Source organism: Caenorhabditis briggsae (assembly GCF_000004555.2).
Source record: "Caenorhabditis briggsae complete genome, chrII, whole genome shotgun sequence".
Lineage (NCBI taxonomy): Eukaryota > Metazoa > Nematoda > Chromadorea > Rhabditida > Rhabditidae > Caenorhabditis > Caenorhabditis briggsae.
In genome coordinates, this window is record NC_013486.2 from 673860 (window position 1) to 694527 (window position 20668).

General features: G+C 37.9%; 4 protein-coding genes across 4 annotated transcripts; 3 read left to right on the forward strand and 1 right to left on the reverse strand.

Moving 5' to 3' along the window:
- Nucleotides 1-532: 532 nt before the first annotated feature.
- On the forward strand, nt 533-5802 carry Cbr-aqp-2 (the record flags this gene model as incomplete). Its single annotated transcript, XM_002629651.1, has 5 exons — nt 533-625; nt 1747-1873; nt 2780-3248; nt 5413-5571; nt 5781-5802. The coding sequence occupies 5 exons, from the start codon at nt 533-535 to the stop codon at nt 5800-5802; spliced, it is 870 nt and encodes a 289-aa protein (XP_002629697.1).
- A 3815-nt stretch (nt 5803-9617) lies between these two features.
- CBG00919 lies at nt 9618-11863 on the forward strand (the record flags this gene model as incomplete). The annotated part of the gene is made up of 3 exons (XM_002629650.1): nt 9618-10202; nt 10488-10610; nt 11414-11863. 3 exons carry the CDS (start codon nt 9618-9620, stop codon nt 11861-11863), a joined length of 1158 nt encoding a protein of 385 aa, XP_002629696.1.
- A 218-nt stretch (nt 11864-12081) lies between these two features.
- Cbr-gst-13 lies at nt 12082-13726 on the reverse strand (the record flags this gene model as incomplete). Its single annotated transcript, XM_002629649.1, has 3 exons — nt 12082-12162; nt 12742-13055; nt 13501-13726. The coding sequence occupies 3 exons, from the start codon at nt 13724-13726 to the stop codon at nt 12082-12084; spliced, it is 621 nt and encodes a 206-aa protein (XP_002629695.1).
- Nucleotides 13727-14360: 634 nt separating this feature from the next.
- On the forward strand, nt 14361-16723 carry CBG00917 (the record flags this gene model as incomplete). The annotated part of the gene is made up of 5 exons (XM_002629648.1): nt 14361-14385; nt 14829-14915; nt 15013-15647; nt 16154-16298; nt 16512-16723. The coding sequence occupies 5 exons, from the start codon at nt 14361-14363 to the stop codon at nt 16721-16723; spliced, it is 1104 nt and encodes a 367-aa protein (XP_002629694.1).
- Between the last annotated feature and the right edge of the window lie 3945 nt (nt 16724-20668).

Consider the following 20668-nt stretch of genomic DNA (forward strand, 5'->3'; position numbering starts at 1 on the left):
TGCCAATGCTCACGTGACCCCTCTCTCCCTGAACCCTTAACCCACCCATCCCCTCTCAAATCCCTCCCAAGCTGTCAGGTGTTGTTGGTCCCCAGGAGACCTCCCTGGCTCTTCCTCTTCTCCCCCGCCACCGACTTATCCATGAATTGATCAAAATAAAGATACACCAAGCCCCGCGACCACGATTTTATATATTTCGTTTGATCTGTGATCGGATCTCCTCCTTTCTCTTCCACCTTTCGCCCGACCTTGGCACCCGTCCAACTGCCCCCCTCTGCCTCTCGCTCGCTCGTGGCCTGAGTACGAAGTGGGCGGAGCCAACAAAGACCCCAACACAACAACATCCATCTCCTCTTCTACTCTTCTACACACCACCGCCACGCCCCCTTCAGCAAAATTTTCTCGGTGTGGTTGTTGCTGGTTTGTGACTCTCTTCGCTCCTCTCTTTTCTCTCTCCGGCCTCCTCCCGTAAACAAAATTTTTTTCACTTTTTTTCGGATCTTCTAAATATTGAGATCAGTTTCAGGTCGCCATGGTGTTGGACAAACTTCGCGCCAAGTTCCACATCCGCAAGGAGCTCGTCCGTGCCGCGCTCGCCGAGTTCACTGGTACCTTCTTGCTCTGTGTAAGTAGTTCTGGGGATTTTGAGATTAGAGTCTCTAGATTTGGGGTGTTGAGAGCTTCAAAATGAGTATAAGCATGACGATATTCGAACGCGATTTTTAGTCGTTTTTTTAACCCAAAAATAAGCCCATTATCAAGTGATTTTTGTGATTTTAAACCCAAAAAATCAAATTCTACAGTGTGAAAAACATATAAAACACCTAAGGATTCGAACTTTTTCCCATTTCAGCTCCAAAGCCAGCTCTCTACCCGACTGCGCCATTTGTGCATTGCGCACTATTATCGTGGGCGGTGGCGCGCGGCGTTCACATGGCGCAACCGGGTAGAGAGCTGACTTTGGAGCAGAAAAGAAGACAAGTTCGAATCCTGAGACTGGGAATAGGTTTTTTAGGGTGTAGAATCTGAATTTTCAAGTTTAAAATCCTGAAAACTCAATTAGAAGTCACTTGAAGCTTAAAATAGTTTGAAATGGACCAAATATCCTCCATACATCCCAAATCATTTTTCCCAGCTTTCTGCTTTTTCTTCTTTCCCTAATTACCCTAACATGTTCCTTTCTTCCCCATGTTTTCTCTCTGGGGAGGGACATACACTAATTCATATTCAATTAGGCTCATTTTCGAGACAGCCCAGCTGTCTCTCTAGGCGTGCTCTTTGGCTGCTGCACATTTCCAGGATTACGTCCCCCCTCTATATTCATGAGCTCCAGAATTTTCGATATTTTGCTTTTGCTACCTAATGAGGGCAGGTGGAGTGAGCAGGCAATAGGGACCAATTTTTCAAGGGGGGTTTCCATTTTTCAGGGGAGATTGTCACCATTTTAAAGACCCTAGGGACATGACTTTTGGTTTTTTTTGGGATTGTGAAGATGTTCAAAACAAGACGCTGTCAACTATGGACCTGAAGACTTTGTGCTTGGAGTTTTAGATTTAGCTGTATCTCTGAAACTAAAAAAGCTAGAAAAAAACTATCAACTACAAAATTGCTCAGCATAAAATTTTACACAGTTTAACAGTTTACAACTTTTTTCTAGCTCTAGCTGTTCTCGAGATATACGCCTTTAAAGCACTCTCGCTTCTCTGCGTCTCCTAGATATGAAACCTCAAAAAACCAATTTTTCAGCTCATCGGTCTTTCTGTTGTCGCACAGAAGGTGTTGCCAAGACCAGAAGTCAACGAGTTCATCGGTGTCAACGTCGGCTTCGGAATCGCCATCGTCTTCGGTGTCGCCGTCTCAGCTAAGCTCTCTGGTAAGTTCTCTAGCTCATTGGCATTCGGGCTCTATAGCTTTTATAGTGAAATAGTTAAATTTTTTTGGGATTTTCGGCTCTCTAAAATTGACAAATTTCTCTATAGTCGTGTATTATTTATTAGAGTAGGGACACACTGTGTGTCTGGTTGTTGGTCACAAAAGAATCGTTGAATTTTGTCGCTGGTGCTGGTGGTTTATGGGCATTGCGTGACCAGTTAGTAGTTCTGTATGTGGAGAGTAAACAGCAGAAAACCAATTTTTGAAAGCGGTTTTCAAAGAAAAGGGGTAGTTGAGAACAGGTAGAGACGCTGGTCTCTATTATTCGAAGCGTTTTATCTCATCAGGTTCCATTTCCCTCGAAAAAATGGTAAAAAAATAATAAGCTCAAAATTTTGCACACTTATTAGTGGCCAAAAATTTGAGACCTTAAACACTGAATGAGATCTAAGCGTTGAAGTTAAGGTACTGTAGTTGCTCTGATATAAGCCTTAAGAACTTTGAGCTCCATTATCTCAGCTCCTATAAAAGATATTGAAAATTTATAAAATGATAAAATATTTATCTTAATATCAGCAATATTTTATCAGTTAACAAATTTTTGATATTTCTTATGGGAGCCGAGATAATGGAGCTCAAAGTTGAAGGTCTGGCGGTCGGAGAATGTAACGACCGTTGTCCCTGGTACCTCAACGTCAACTTTGAGCTCAATTATCTCGGCTCCTGTGAAAGATATCAAATAGTTGTCAACTGATAAAATATTTATCTTATTATCAGCAACATTTTATCAGTTAGCAAATTTTTGATATCTGTTATAGGAACCGAGATAATTGAGCTGGTCTAAAATACAATATCTCAAAAACCAGGCCCTTGATCTGAAACATTGATCCCAAATGAAAAATTTCAGGAGGACACATCAACCCAGCCGTCTCCCTCGCCTTCTTGACCGTCGGCCAAATCACCGTCGTCCAATTCATCGCCTACTTCTTCGCCCAATTCCTCGGAGCCTTCTTCGGAGCCGCCGTCGTTTACGCCGTCTACAACGACGCCATCAACGTGTTCGATGGAGGAGTTCGCACTGTCGGAGGAGTAAAGGACACCGCCGGAATCTTCGCTTCCTACCCAGCCCCACACCTCGGACTCCTCAACGGATTCGTCGATCAATTCGTCGCCACCGCCGTCTTCGTCTTCTTGATTGCTCACATCGTTGACAAGCGCAACTCGTACCCAACCTGGCTTCAGCCAATCCTCGTCGGAACCGGATTCGTCGCGATTGGAGCCGCCTTCGGATACAACTGCGGATACCCAGTCAACCCAGCCCGTGATCTTGCCCCACGTCTCTTCACCGCCATCTTCTACGGAGGAGCTGTCTTCACGTAAGTACCTAAGCATCCGAACTACTACAAAAATCTAGATGTTCTGTCCATTCTGAAAAGATTTAGAATTTGAGATTCCAGTGCAAATATTCAAATCCCCCATCCTAAAAACTTATTTCCAGTATCTAAAACCCGATTTCCCAAACCAAAAACGGCGTTCCAACTTGATTTTTGGGCTTTTAAACCTGAAAATTCATGTTCTACACCATGAAAAACCTATTACCGCGTTCAGGATTCGAACTTTTCTCCTTTCTGCTCCAAAGTCAGTCGCCTACCCGACTGCGCCATTTGTGCATTGCACACTATTATCGTGGGCGGTGGCGCGCGGCGTTCACATGGCGCAACCGGGTAGAGAGCTGACTTTGGAGCAGAAAAGAAGAAAAGTTCGAATCCTGAGACTGGGAATAGGTTTTTTAGGGTGTAGAATCTGAATTTTCAGGTTTAAAATCCTGAAAACTCAATTAGAAGTCACTTTTTGAAGCTTAAAATAGTTTGAAATGGACCAAATATCATCGCGCGGTGTTCACATGGCGCAGTAAGGTAGAGAGCTGACTTTGGTTCAGAAAGGTTCATACCGTAGAATTCGATTTTTTTAGTTTAAAAACTGAGCAATCGCGTTGGAAAGCAGTTCTCTAGTAGAAACCGGCACTTTTTTAATGTTTTCTTACAATCTCTATGAGGGAATGCAGCCAAATAAGGGAGACAACCCATTTCGCACATAAAAAGTGATTTCTAAGCAGATTTTCGAGTTTTTCCAGCAAAAATTGAAATTCTACACCCCAAAAAACCTATTGCTGCGTTCAGGAATCGAACTTTTCCTTTTTTTGCTCCAAAGTCAGCTGCCTACCCGGTTGCGCCATGTAGACGCCACGCGCCAGCGCCTACGGCAAAGGCGCGCAATGTCCACATGGCGCAGTGGGGTAGAGAGTTGACTTTGGAGCTGGAAGGGGAAAAGTTCGATTCATTCAGCAGTATATAGGTTTTTCAAACGGTAAAATTCGATTTTTCGGATTTAAAAACTGATAAATCGCGTTGGAAAGCAATTTTCTAGTAGAAACCGAAACTTTTTTGTTGTTTTCTCACAATCGCTATGAGGGAATCTCCTGAACTCCATAATAGTCATTACTACTATTTCCGATACATTGGCGGGCAGCCAAATGAGGGAGACAGCGGGGTCGGGAAGGCAATAAACTCATTTTCGCGGTCACATTCTCTTCTGCCTCTTTTCACATCCGAAATGATCACGTCCGTCACCGTAATGCGTTGTATGTGTATGGTCTCTCCACACGCCCCAAAAATTGTTTCTTCTCCGAAAAAGGGAGAGATTTTCGGCAACAAGTAAACAACAACCCTCACCGTAAAATGGGGATTTTTTTTCAATTTCCTCTTTTTTTCCTGCCCCCAAAGAATCGAAAAAAAAGGAAATGAGACTTCCTGAAAGAGCGAGAAAATTGATACTTGGCGAGCTTTGTTAACCCGTATTCGTCTCATATTTTTACTCAAAAAATAAGAGTTGAAAAACAAAGTCATAAAAGGAGAAATGATGATGTTTTGAGGGTTGGAAAAGGGAGTAAACAAGATACATGAAGGGTGTCAAAAATACGGAAATTTGAGAGAAAATGAGAATGTGCTAATGAGATTTGTAGGAAAGAAATAAATGAGAAGAAGGAAATCAGAAATTGGGATCAGAAGCGTTGTAAGCAAAAAGTTTGGATTCTACACAAGTTCCCACTCGAAAAAAACCCCAGTTCCGAGCGATTTTTGAGTTTTGAAACCTAAAAATTCGGATTTTACGCCTTAAAAAACCTATAGAACACCTGAGGAATCGAACTTATCCACCTTCTGCTCCAAAGGCAGCGCGCTACCCGGCTGCGCCATGTGGGCATTACCCGCCTTCGCAGTGGGTGCTCGCCCGCGGCGTCCACTTGGCGCAGCCGGTTAGCGCGTTGGCTTTGGAGCAGAAAGGACAGAAGTTCGAATCCTGAACTCGGTAATAGGTTTTTTGGGCGTGGAATTTGATTTTTTAGAGTTTGAAATACTAAAAAATCGATTAAAAATCATTTTTTGCATCGAAAATTGGTTTTTAGGGATTTCAAACACTTTAAATCTGATAATGATAAGTCTGAAATACATAAACACCATCGTTCTATTGTTTTTTTTCCAGCAAATGGTTCTGGGTGCCAATCGTCGGACCATTCGTCGGAGCCGTCGTCGGAATCTGGTTCTACTACTTCCTCATCGGATTCCACACCCCACAAGACGCCGAGGAGAAGTACGTCGTGCTCACCGGAAACCAGGAACTCAAGCCACTCACCTCCAAGGAGTAAGTTTTGTGCGCTAGAGCGCATTTTCAGAATTTTATGAAATTTGAATTTTTCAAACTTTTCAGCTCGGCTTAAACAGTGCAAACTGTGTGTACTACGTAAGCTAAAACAGTAGTTTATAGAAAAAGCATGGAACTAGAAATTTACATTTAGAAATATAACATTTGCAAACTACAAAAATCGAATTTTTTCAAATTATATTTTTCAGCGCCACCGAGGAAACCGCCTAAACAACGACACCTTCAAAACCCCAAAATGCTACCCAGACCTGCCTGAAAATCTTTTTTATCTCTCTTTTTTTCTGAAAAATTTGAATTTTGAAAAAAAAATCAATCCCAAAACTAGCTTTCGAACAAATTTCTCTCACCAAAAAGTTCTTTTTTTCTAATAATTCTCGCTCATTTTTTCATGTAATTTTGATTTCGAGTTTTTAAAATAACTCAATTTGAAATTTTTTGAAATTTTGGTCCCAAAAAAACTAATAAAGTATTTATCTTAAAAACTGGTTTTTTTTCAAACCATGTTTTTGCCCAAAATACTGTAAACACTCTAATAGAACGCCACTGAGACTGTTAACTTTGAGCCCATATATCTCAGTTTGTGTGAGAGATATCAAAAAGTGGTTAACTAACAAATTGTTTATCATAACATCAGCAATATTTTATCAGTTGACCGTTTGTTAATATCACTCACAGAAAATGAGATACACAAGCTCAAAGTTGACGGGTTCGGTGGCGTTCTATTAAAGTGTTTACGGTACATCATCATGTGATTATTTGTACACATAGACACACTGATATATATGCAAATATATATTTTTTTGGGCAAAAATATACAAAACACGATGCAAATGTTTTTGTAATGTGGGAAAGAATATTTGCTAACAGAAAAAAGTGGAAAACTTGGGACAAAAAATGGAAAATGGGATTTTTCCGAATTTCAGAATATCAATTTCAGAAATTCGGAACAAAAAAGGTTTCTGTGGTTCTGTGAAATCGATAAAAGTGGTTTTCAGAATTTTAGATCCTTTGAAATTTCAGCTTTATACTGTGAAACCTGTAATAGAAGGCCCCCTAATTTTCAAATTTGAGCCAATTTATCTCGGTTCCTGTAAAAAATATAAAAAAAAGTTGCCAACTGATAAAATGCTTATCATAATATCAAAAACATTTTATCAGTTGACACATTTTTGATATATTTTATAGGAGCCGAGATAATACTTCGCAGTGTGGGGGGCCCTTCTATTACAGGTTTTACGATCTCAATTTCCCCGAAATTCAGAATGAGGAAGCGAAATTACAGATTTTCAGAGCTTTAGACAATCAGATTTGAAAGAAATCTTGAATTTCAGACTTATTTATTCAGAATTTCAGAGTTTCAAATTTTCAGAGTTTCAAATTTTCAGAGTTTCAAATTTTCAGAGTTTCAAATTTTCAGAATTTCAGAATTTCAGAATTTCAAAATTTTCAGAATTTCAGAATTTCAGAATTTCAGGATTTCAGACAGGGAAAAAACTTCATAAGTGTCAATTTCAAAACTTTGAAAGCCTTGAATAGTTAGAAGTTTTAAAAATACCGTATCCCCTGTAATAGAAACCTACCCAAATCGTCAAGTTTGAGATCAATTGTCCCGACTTCTATAAGCCAATAATATTGCCAATATTTTATTAGTTTACAAGTTTTCGATATCTCTTACAGAAATTGAGATAATTGAGGTCAAAGTTGACGGTGGGCTTCTATTAAAGAAAACACAGTAATCCAAAATTCAGCGTCCACGCTGTGAATTTTTGAAGCCGAGTCTCTTTTTATGTTATCACAATTTTTAAGCGTTCTAGACTCTTCTACAGCCTTCTGGAGACCCCGTAAATCATACCCATCATGTTACTTGCACTCAAAAAGTACAATAAAACAACAGACGTCTGCCTACACCTAATCCATCATTGAGATGTGTATCCTTTATGGTACAAAGAGTGGGGGTTCAGATAAACAGTGACAGCTCAATTCGCACCTTTCAAGTATTCCGATTAGCACTAATATGCCTCTTCAGAACATTCTGACCTGTTTTATTGTCCTTCGGAAAACGCTGATATCGTATTTTCTCTAATAAAAGTTCAGATTCATTTTCTCGATTCCTGTAAAAGATAGCAAAAATTTCTCAACTGATAAAACATTGGTGATATTGTGATAAACAATTCATTAGTTGCCCACTTTTTGATATCTTTCACAGGAATCGAGATAAATTGGCTCAATGTTCAAAGTTTGGGGTCTTTCTATCAAAGGCTTTACAGTAGTTCTGGAATTCCTGGTTATGGTAATTCTGAAGTTACTGGTTACGGTAGTACCGAAATTCTTGTTTACGGTTGTTGTAAAATTCCTGGTTACTGTAGTTCCGAAACTCCTGGGGAGCCCATATTCATAAAACTTTGAAAAACTATCATAATTGTTCTGAACCTCCTAATGACTTATGAAATCGTTTCACATCTTTTTTTTTAACTTTTCAGGTTTTTTAGAACTCTAGAACCTTCAGAAACCCTTCCGAACTTTCTAAACTCTTCTAGAACCTTTTGCCACCATCTAAAACCATCCAAAACTTTCTAAAATTTTCTAGAACCTTCCAGAGCTTTTTGGAACCTTGTTTCACCTACTAGAATCTTCTAGATCTTTTCAGAGCTTTCTATACTTTTCTAGAACCTTCTAGAACTTACTAAACCTTTTTAAAACCCTCTAGTACCTTCTAGTATCTTTCAAACTCTTTTGGAAGCTTTTAAAATTCTGTAGAACCTTTTAGTTCTTTCTAGAACCTTCACAACTTTTGGACAGGCTGAAAATGCTACACAGTACATCTAGAAGGTCCTAAAGACTTCAGGAACGTTCTGGAACCTTTCAGAAGTTTCTAGAATCTTCCAGACATGCTTTGTAGCATTTGTAGTCTGATGAGTAGATTCTAAACTTTTCTAGAACCGCACCAACTTTAAAACGCTTCCCAGCCTCTTTTCAGATTGTTCTCCTATTTCTCAGCATTGTTACAACCCTATCCATCATTCATTAACATCATTATACACCTGTCATTCAAATCTCCAAAGACCCCACACCGCCCATGACCTGACCCCAACGACGCGCGCACTATCTCGATTTCCCTGAAGAGCAGATAATGGGCGGTCCGCTCTTATTGTTTGGGTTGCGTTGCGGTTGCGTAACGTGCACGCGGTGCGTTCCGCGCGCGCTCTCGGTGTCATTATGCATTCATTCATACTGTCATTTGTGCAGTGTGCAAGACGGGTCGTCTTTTTTCTCTCGTTTCACGTTTATCCCTATTTGTGTTGGCTCATGGAATCTTCCCAGTCTGTCTGATGGCCTATTGATCTAGCTCTAATGGTCCTAAAGTCCTAAAATCTTGCTATTTCAAACTATCTAGTCCTGTCGAGCGTTTTCAAGGTTTTTCTAGCTTTCTTGCCCTATCTTGTCCTACCTTGCCCTATCGATAGCTCATGGAACATCCTGGTGCTGTTCTGTCTAGTGCATCTTTCTATTTCATGCCATCGAACCCCAAAACCATGCTAGTTTGAACTATCTGGGCCTGTCTAGTATATTTGAGCGTTTCGGGTATTTCTAGATTTTTATTTCTTGTCCTAGCTTGTCCTAGCTTGTTATAGCTTGCCATATTTTGTCTTAGCTTGCCCTATCTTGCTCTGTCTACATTGTGCTTGCATATCTAGCTCATCCTAGCTTGCCCTAGCTTTCCCTAGCTTGCCCGAGCTTGCCCTAGTTTGCCCTAGTTTGTCCTAGTTTGTCCTACCTTGCCGTAGTTTCTCCTAGCTTGCCCTACAATGTCCTATCTACATTGAGCTAGCATATCTAGCTGATCCTAGCTTGTCTAGCTTCCCTCAGCTTGCGCTAACTTTCCCTGGCTTACTCTAGCTTGCCCTACCATGTCATATCTGCATAGTTCTAGAATATCTAGCGTACCCTACCTTGTCCTAACTGGCTTAAATTCGACTTACCTTGCCGTATATTGCCCTATAACTCAAATTCAACTATTTCCAGATATGCGTCTCCTTGCTACTCTCCTTCTTCTTGCCACCACCACCCATGCCTCAGTGCTCGATGCATTCCGCGCCAACGGAATCGAGTTTGAGGTCTATGGCGAAGGACGTCTGATTCCGGAGAAACAAAACTGCGTTCCATATACTCTGGATCTCAACGAATTCATCAATTCCTTCAACACCAACAACATGAACGAGTATAGCCGTGATCTTCTCCAAAAACGAATTTTCACCTCGTTCGACGCCATCTGCCGCAAGTTTCATATCCAGGTGACCAGCAAGCCGCCAGTCTACAATTTGACCGAGGATAGAACCCAAATGAGATATTTGGACTATTTCGACTATAACTGGAACTCGTTGCGATTCGAGAGAGACTTGAAGTCGTTGTTCTTGGAGCACAAAATCAACAATCCGTTCCTTGACACTGTATCCCAGGAGGCCATCAAGCGAGCTGGAGCCACCGATGTGTTGGATTTCTCTCAAAAGACTACGGTATTCCCAAAGATGTGCAATGTTAAGCAGATGACTGTGGACACGATGATTTGCTTCAACATTTCCGATATTCCACAGTCTGGAACTATTTATGCCGTGAGTTTTGGGAATCATCCAATTTTCATTGAAACTAGTCAGAATTTTGATTTCAAACGTTTTTCATCGTTTTGAGCTCATTATCTGCGACAAAACGAGCTCAAACCCAACTAGGCTCCGCCCATTTCAAAATTTCACCTAGGCACGCGACAAAAAAATCAAAGTGGGCGGAACCTGCCCGCGTTGGGGCTCATTTTGAAGCTTGTAAGCTCAGAATGTGTTTTAAATACGATTTGAGAGAAAATAATCGATATTTGAAAAGTTAGAACAATTTTTAATTTCTAGCTCGCCCACGGAGGAGAATTCTTGCACAACGAGGAGGTCTACGCCTACTACGACATTCCACATTTCGCCCTCATCACTCAACAAGCCGTCATTCCGATCGAGTTGGAGAAGTGCAAAGTTTTGGTGAGTACAAGAGATCTGACTACTTCTGCCTAGGGTTTAAATTTATAAGGCGAACCATTAAAGTTGGAAATTGGAAATTCGGGTCCATCCGCGATCTGCTAGCATGAGCAAACTTTCCGCTCCAAATTGAATTGAGTTTTAGAGAACACTCTGTTCGGGCTCTTCTGAAGCCGATTTTTTGACTCCAAATTTGAAATTTCCGCGGACAATGTCCCTGGAGCCGCTACTTGCCCGCCATACTCATTTTGGCGCCAAAATGAATTCCCGAAAGATATTTACAAAAATTAACCGCTAAATTTGAATTTTCACCATGATGCTTAACTTACTATCGTTTCGGAAACATCAAAAAAGACTCGAGGATTCAAGTTTCGCGCTTTGACTTGTCCACTAGGAGTAAAAAACACGAAATCTTCAATTTTCTTCTTTTGTTTGAAAAATTCGATTTGCATGATTCCTAGCCATTTTACTCTGAAAAATCGTATTATATGCAGATTTGCAACCTAAAAATTCAAATTTCTCGCGTCGATTTGTCCACGAGGAGTACGAAATCCAAAACTGATTGAAGTCCCCGATTGGTCGAATTTTAGGTCATTTTGAGAGGGAATCTTCGAATATATCCAAATTTTATTTCAAAACATTTTGAAACTTCGGGTTCTGAAACGTCCAGGATCCAATTTTTAAGACTTTTCAAACATCTTCTAGTCTTGAATCGATGTCCAAGTCTAGAATTTCCCGCTATTTTCAAATTTGAGCACCTATACTCCCCCCCCCCCTCCGGGCAACCCATACCTATCAATTTTCAGTTCGGCACCTACATCTACTGCTTCGAAGAGTTCGACACCCAATGCGACGTTCGCACCCTCTCCGACTGCCCAATCTACGCCTACAAGACCGACGACGACTTTGTGTTCCGCAGAAACTTTGGCATCGGATACATCTACGCGACCACCGAGTCCGAAGTGGACCTCTACCAAAACGGAACCCGTCAAGTCGTCCCAGGTCGTGTCTTCGTTCTCAGAACCAACTACGAGACCCCAGAGAATGGAGTGCCAGTGATAATCCCAGAGATGACTCCACATCAGGAATCCGAGAAGAGCCTATTCGCCGAGCTGTTGCCAGAGTCCCAGAAAATCCTCAAGTCTGGAACACCGACTCGTTTGTACACAACACAAAGACGTGGCGTCAACTTCCTCAGCCATAAGCATTTTGACCAAGGTGCCTGGGAAACGGTCCGCGACTTCTTTGGATTCTAAGATCCTCCTGTACCTTTTTTGAGGTCAAATCCTCTTTTTCACCTTCCCCATTTTTGTACACCCTAACAGGTACCAGACATATCTGTATTTATTCTCTATCCCTACTTCCATCCTTTGTACTTTTTATATTTTCAAACTGGTTTTGAAAATAATAAATTTTTTCGAAAAATAGAAAATCAGGTCTTCATATTTTGAAAGGAAAAAAAAGCTGAACATCTTCAAGCCATCGTAACTGGTCTTTTCTCGATCCATTCCTTAAGCTTCGGATAGTTCATCACACGATCACGCCAAGCGAGAATCTGCAAAAAATATATTTTTGTTAAACTCAATTATCTCGGCTCCTATAAGAGATATCAAAAATATGTTAATTAATAAAATGTTGGTAATAATATGGCAAAAATTTTATTAGTTGACATATTTTTGATACCTTTTATAGGAACTGAGATAATTGAGCTCAAATTGGAAGCGAAAGTTTACAACCTCTTAGCTCACCGAAACTCCTTTGAGCTCAATTATCTCGGCGGCTCACATAAGAGATATCAAAAAACTGTAAATTGATAAAATGTTGATGATAGTCTGCCAATCATTTTATCAGTTAACGAAATGTTGGTATTCTCCAGAGAAATCTAGGTAATTGAGTTAAAAGTGAAAGCATGTTTATGACCGCGCAACTCACCGAAACTCCTTTGAGCTCAATTATCTCGGCTCCTCTGAGAGATATTGAAATCTGTACACTAATAAAATGTTGATGATATTATGATAAACATTTTATCAGCTCACACATTTTTGATATCTGTTATGGGAAACAAGATAATTGAGCTGTAATTGGAGGGACTAATTTTTAAAACTAAAAAAAATGTTCCAAAAAAATTCCGTACCTCCGGATACCCATCTGCATACTCTGGCTGCCAATTAATCAGCGTTGTCATATTATCAATGATAATCAAATCAGCAAAAGTGAGTCCCGAGTCCACCAAAAATCCCGACTTGCTTTTCTTCAAAAATGACACCAAAAGTGCCAGAAATTTGTCTCTGGCCGGAATCAAAACTTTCGTTTTCTGCTCGTCACCATCTAGTTGGTTGATTCCCAGTTTCGCATAGAAATAGTCGTGGATTTCCGAATAGAAATCTTTGAATTGGTCGACGAAGGCGTCGACCATCGCTTGTTCTTCTGGTGTCGCTCCGGAGAAGCCTGGAAATGATGGAAATTGGAAAGTGATAAGATTTGCAAGAAAAGCCATTTTTCCTCCAATTGCACTTTGAGCTCAATTATCTCAATTTTCGCAGTAGATATCAAAAATCTGTCAACTGATAAAATATTGGTGATTTTATGAAAAACATTTTATCAGTTGACAAATTTTTCATATATCTCAAAGTAACCGAGATAATTGAGCTCAAATATAAAATGGAAAAAAAGTTCAAAACGGTACCGCTATACTTTGAGCTCAATTATCTCAACTTCTGTAGAGATATCAAAAAATTTATCCACAGATAAATTGTTTATCATAATATCACCAACATTTTATCAGTTGACAAATTTTTGATATCTTTCAAGGGAACCGAGGTAATTGGTCTCAAAGTTAACGAACTTTCAAAACATAGCGAAATTTCAAATTCCCGCCAAACCACACACTCACCAAACTTGCGCGCCAAATATCTCGCAATTGCCATTGATTGAGGTATCTCCAATCCATCAACAGTCAAAACTGGCACCTGTTTGAACGGAAATGTGTCTTTTCTCTCCAAAAATTGGTCCCGATTGAGACGCTCATCCTCGAATTCGACACCAGCCAAATGGAAAAGTTGACGAGAGACATCAGCCAAGCCACGCGACAAAAAGTAGGTTAATTTGTAGTGGACCATTCTGAAATTAGGGAGAAATTTGAACTATCGTGATACCTGTAATAGAAGGGCCCCTTACTGCCAACTTTGAGCCTATATATCTCGATTCCTGTCAATGATAGAAGAAAGTTGTCAACTGATGAAATTTTTGCCATAACACCAAAAATGTTTTATCAGTTGACACTTTTTTGATATCTCTTATAGGGACTGAGAAAATTGAGCTCAAACTTAACGTTACAGGTTTTACGGTATTTTGTAATAACGAAAAAAGTAGGCCAATTTTTGAAATAACGACAATGACGAGTGTTTATGTACTCCGTACAATGATGACAAATGATAAAAGACAGAGAGTTAGAGAGAAGAGAATTAGAGAAAAAAAGATAGGAAATCAAATATTCAGAAGGAATGATGATCATTGAAACAGACACACAGTATTGCTGAATTTTGAACTTTGTAGTTAAAAAAAAAACTTTGGAAATTGAAAATTCAATTTCCCGCCAAACCAAGTTCAATTACTGTATTTGTGAAATGAAAAAAAAATCAATTAAAAATCAAAATATAATTTTTTCACAAATTTCATGTCCCCCGCCCAAAAAATTTCAGATTTGCAGATTTTCAATCGCTAAACGACAACTGAACAAGACGAAAATCAATTATGACTGATTACATGGTTGGAACAGGTGTCCATGGAAAATTTCAGATAATTTTGTTTTGGCTGAAATGAAATTAGAGAGTGTACCTGAAAATTGAATCTAAAGTTTATGTGTAAGTTTCAGAAGTTCAGAATTTCAGAATTTCAGATTTTTCGAGAAACTTCTGATGGAATTTCGAGATTAGGATTGATTTTCAGATTTTTAGGAATTTCGATTTGTTAGACTTCTGATATTTTTGTTTGGATTTTTGAATTTTTGGAAATATCAAAATGTTCGGAACTTTTTGATATTTTGGATTTTGGGAGTTTCAGAATGTCAGATTTTCAATTTTCAATTATTTCATACATTTTCAGAATTGCTAGAATTTCAACTGTTTTTCAAGTTTCACAGATTTTCAAAATAATTGGAACTTCAGAATTTCAGATTTTTCGAAAAATTTCTGACCGAATTTTGGATTTTCAGAATTTCAGAATCTCAGAATCTCAGGATCTCAGAATCTCAGAATTTCATAATCTCAGAATCTCAGAATCTCAGAATATCAGAACCTCAGAATCTCGGTACCTCAGAATCTCGGAATCTCAAAATCTCAGAATCTCGGAATCTCAAAATCTCAGAATCTCAGAATCTCATAATTTCAGAATCTCAGAATTTCAGAACCGCAGAATCTCAGAATCTCAGAATCTCAGAAACTCAGAATCTCAGAATCTCATAATCTCAGAATGCCAGAATCTCAGAATCTCGGAATCTCAGAATCTCAGAATTTCAAAATCTCAGAATTACAAAATCTCAGAATCTCAGAATCTCAGAATCTCAGAATCTCAGAATCTCAGAATCTCAGAATCTCAGAATCTCAGAATCTCAGAATCTCAGAATTACAAAATCTCAGAATCTCAGAATCTCAAAATCTCAGAATCTCAGAATCTCAGAATCTCAGAATCTCCGAATCTCAGAATCTCAGAAACTCAGAATCTCAGAATCTCAGAATCTCAGAATCTCAGAAACTCAGAATCTCAGAATCTCAGAATCTCATAATCTCAGAATCTCAGAATCTCCGAATCTCAGAATCTCAGAAACTCAGAATCTCAGAATCTCAGAATCTCAGAATCTCAGAATCTCAGAATCTCAGAATCTCAGAATTACAAAATCTCAGAATCTCAGAATCTCAAAATCTCAGAATCTCAGAATCTCAGTATCTCAGAATCTCAGAATATCAGAATTTCAGAATCTCAAAATCTCAGAATCTCAAAATCTCAGAATCTCAGAATCTCAGAATCTCAGAATCTCAGAATGTTGTCAAAAGCTTCCAACTTTCCCTATTTTCAGAATCATTGAAACTGCTATAAACTCTCAAAAACAGCTGAAAGAAGTCCCAAAAAACTTCAGATTCCTGGAAAAATTTCTAACAGGCCCAAAAAATTTCATTGTAATCCATCAAAAATTATTCTCTGTTTTTCAATCAATCAGAAAATATATGGGAAAATTAGATTAGTTTTTCTCCGGTTCTAAATAACTTTTTTCGACAATGGAAATTGATTTTTTAACTTGAAATTTTGAGAAATCACCAATTGCTCAGCCTTCCCGGCGTTTCCTAAAACCTACAGTAACCCAAAATTCCACCTGCTCATTGTTGCTGAACTTGTGAAAGAGGGAGCAGCTGGAAAATTCCTTTTAATCTAGTGACCTGTGATTTTCTTTGCCAAATTTAGTCATTCTTTTTTTCAGTTAGACCTGGTGTTATTTTTCCAGAGTTTCCCTGGTTTTTTAAGCCTGAGAAGGTCTAAAAACCACTTTTCAGGTCAATTTTCAAAGCTTAAAACCGAAAAACTCAAATTTCACACCTCGAAAAACCTATAAAACCCAGCAGGAATCGAACTTCACACCTTTCTGCCCCAAAACTAAGCTTCTTCCCGACTGCGCCACATTGACACCGTGTGCTGGCGGTCGGCTCGCGTGGCGTGCATGGCGCAGCTGTGTGGAGCGATGAAGCGAAAAAGAGAAAAGTTCAATTCCCTTTGGGTTTATACGTTTTTTGAGGTGTGGAATTTGATTTTTTGGGTTAAAAATCATGAAAATCGGCCTAGAAAATTGTTTTTTGGCTCATTTTTTTTTCGAATTTTTCTCTACTTTTCGGTTCCAAACAACGTTTTTTTCAGCCACAGCCAACCTAGTAGATAAAAACCATCCGTATCACCGTTTCGTTGTCGTCATCATGAATCTGGTGACGACACGTGGCGGATTGATACTCTTGTTGCTTCTGGCAACACTTGCTACACCGGCTAAGGTGGTTGTTAAGGACGTGGATACGATAATCTACGACGATTATACGCCAGGTGAGTCTACAGATTGGGAAATTCGAATTTGCTAGGTTTTTAGCTTCAAAATGAGTATAAATACGCCTGGGGAGGTTTTGAAGTGATTTTTAGAAGGCTTGTTTGGTCCATAGTTTTTTAATATCCAGGATTTTCAAGTTTTTTTGTGTGAAATTGAATTTGCCGCGTTGAGAGCTTTAAAATGAGTATAAACATGCCTAGATTTGCGGGAACTTGAATTTTTGAACTTTTCTAATGCTGAAAGTGATTTTTTGCCCATAACTAGTCAGATTACGAGATTTCTCAGATTTTCAAAACAGTTTTCAATTAATCAAGTCGAGAGCTTCAAAATGATTATAAACAAGCCTATATTTGAGGAAATTTGACAAAATTTGGAAAATTTCTGGGTCCCACCACGAAAATCTGGATTTTCGAATTTCAACAAACCTAACCATGTTTATATTCGTTTCGAAGCTCTAAACATGGCCAGTTTGAAAATCATATTCTCAGTTGAAAATTTTGGGTTTTGGCTGGAAAAAAGGGGTATCAAACTTTCTGAAACGTCACAATTGAACAAAAAGGCTTCAAATGAGTACAAACATGGATTACTGTAAATTTTGTTTTCATTTCTTTGTTTTTTTTAAATCTACAGTACCCCTTGAAGTTTAAAAATGGGCGTGGTTTGAAAAAACTGCCAGGTGTTTTGGTTCCAATTGGCTCCAATTTTATTTTTTTTTTGTTTTTTTTTCCTGGAGAAAAAAATTACAAATTAAATGATGACCTCAATTTTATGTTTTTATCAATCCATAGAGAATTTCAGAAAAAAAATTTTTTGCCAAAATTTTTTTTCGGTGCTCAATGAGCAAGTTTGCTCAATTAGGTGTACTTCATGTCTCAGAAGAATTGAAAAGTGCGCAAAATTTTTTCACTTAAAAATTTTTTTTTCAGATCTGAAACTCTTTTTTTTCAGCTTTTTTTCAGCTTTTTTTTCAGCTAAGAAAAGTTTTAAAATTGAGAGAAACTTTGGAAATTACCGGAAAACCTGTATTAAAAGGGCCGGCCCTTCTATTGTTCCAAGGTACCTCCGGAGGGCCCTTCTATTAGAGGGGGCGGCCTTCTATTCTTCCCGCCAGTTTTTTCCGAAATTTCGCATCGAAAAATTCGACGAATTTTTGTTCAAAATTCATGAAAATCTGCCAATTTCACCAAAATTTAGCAAGATTCTTATCGAAAAAGGAAGTTTCAACAAATTTCTATCCAATTGTGGAGTTCCCGGAATATTTTTCACTGAAAAAGTACGGAAAATTTTTTCTGATTTCAAATCACATTCTAAAGAAGCTCTTTCTTTACAAGGGGCCCTTCTATTACAGGGGGCCCTTCTATTGTTCCAGCCTCCTCTCGGAGGGCCCTGAATTTTTGGAATTTTGAGTTTTTAACTTTTATTCAATTTTGGAAATTTTGAAAATCTGGAAATGTTTGAATTTATCTGAAATTCAGGAATCCAGAAACTCAGAAAATCAAAAACTCCAAAATTCAGAAATTCAGAAAGTCAGGAATCCAGAAACTCAGAAAATCAAAAATTCAGAAATTCAGAAATTCAGAAATTCAGAAATTCAGAAATTCAGAAATTCAGAAATTCAAAAATTCAGAAATTCAGAAATTCAGAAATTCAGAAATTCAGAAATTCAGAAATTCAGAAATTCAGAAATTCAGAAATTCAGAAATTCAGAAATTCAGAAATTCAGAAATTCAGAAATTCAGAAATTCAGAAATTCAGAAATTCAGAAATTCAGAAATTCAGAAATTCAGAAATTCAGAAATTCAGAAATTCAGAAATTCAGAAATTCAGAAATTCAGAAATTCAGAAATTCAGAAATTCAGAAATTCAGAAATTCAGAAATTCAGAAATTCAGCTTCTGAAATTTTGAAATTTTGAAATTCTGAGATTCTGCAATTCTGAGATTCTGAGATTCTGAGATTCTGAGATTCTGAGATACTGAGATTCTGAGATTCTGAGATTCTGAGATCCTGAAATTCTGAGATTCTGAGATTCTGAAATACTGAAATTCTAAAATTCCAAAAATTTTGAAAATCTGAAAATCTGAAACTAACTTCCAGAAACACAAAAATTCTGAAGTTCGGAAATTTTATGACTTTTAAAACACGTTTTGAAGGGGAGTCCTTTGTCACAAAGGGCCCTTCTATTACAGGGGGCCCTTCTATTGTTCCAACCTCCTCTCGGAGGGCCCTGCTATTAAAGGAGTCCTTTATAGGTTTTACGGTATATTAGCTCTTCTCTTAATAAGTAAAAAAATGGGCTATATTTTTTAAGAAAAAATTTTTAAAGTCCAGTTTCGGAAAATCCCCTGAATTCAACTTTTCTCTTTTCGAAAAGAAACGTTTTTTGTCTCGAAAAAAATTCTTCGCTACCTCATAATTAAATTTTTCCACCCAAAAAAATTTCTCTCTCATTTTCTCATTTTTCTGTTATATATATATATCAAAAACAAAACCAAGCCAACCTGAAAAGGAATTTTCTTATGACTCTCTCCGTTTTTGATCTTTGAAAAATCAGATTTTTTTCTTTACGTCACCAAAAAATTTGGCTTAAAGGCGCATGTTTATAATTTTTGTAAAGCTGAGCAATCAGTTAAAAAATCAGAAATTTTAATCTGATTAATTGATAATTATGAGAAAAAACAGTGGAGAGAAAAAAAGAGCGTGGGAAGAAAACTTTTCAGAAAATTTCAGATTTTTTTTTGGAAAATTTGAGATTCCTAGCTTCAGATTTTTTTGAAATTTTTTGTTTTGAATTTATTGGAAAATCGATTTCCCGACAATTTGAATTTTCGATTTACGGCTAATATCGGAAATTTCGGAAATTTCGGAAATCCAGAATTTTTAAAATTTGTGATTTTCAGAATTTCGGAATTTCAGAATCTCAGAATCTCAGAATTTCAGAATCTCGGAATCTCAGAATCTTGGAATCTCGGAATCTCAGAATCTCAGAATCTTAGAATCTCAGAATCTCAAAATCTCAGTTTTCTGAATTTCCGTTTTTCATGAATTCCCGAATTTTGGACTTCCGAAATTTTGAGTTTCAGATTTTCTGAAAACCTGAAATTTTGATTTTTCGAATTCGCCAGATTTTCTGAATATCCAAAATTCCTCAAATGTTTGTAAATCTGAATAGTAATACAGTTTTCTAAATCTTTGATTTTCTGGAACTCCTGGAATTTTCCATTTTTGGAGTTTCTGAATTTCTGAATTTCTGAATTCCTGATTTCAATATTCTTTGAATTTAAGGAAACACTTTTTTTTCAATTTCTCATCTTCTAACTTTTCCGTCAGTTCATATTCTACCGTAATCTGATCTATCGTAATCCTACCATACACCTCATAAAAACTTCTGCAGTAATCCACCATGTCTGTGGTCTCCGACGGTAGCGTCGTCGTCTCCGACGGCGTCGTGACGGATGGGTCCGACTTGGAGACGTCTACCGTTCTCACCACCATCCTAACTACCGTAATCTCCACGTGGACAACTCCTGGGATTACTGTAGACCATCATTCTACTAAATTTCCACCACCACACAACTGGACACCACCGAACACGACGACGAAGCCAATAAGTTTGTTGGGGAACCTGAAAATATATCTGAAAATTTGAAAATAGGAAATTTTATTAGAAATTTGAATTTGTCATTTTTAGAGCTTTAAAATGAGTATAATCACGACTAGATTTGCTTAAATTTAAAATTTTGGATTTTCGTGGTGGGACCCAGAAATTTCGAAAATCGTCAAGTTTTGAGTAATTTAGTGGTGTTTATACTCATTTTTAAGCTCTTTACTTGGTAAATTCAAAAATAACAAAAACACTCAAAAAATCCTTTGTTTTCAAAAGTTATGACAAAAAATCAATTTTCAGCAATTTTTAGAAAAATCAAAACTTTCAGTTTTTCCAGACTGTAACAGACTAACCCGGGACATGTTTATACTCA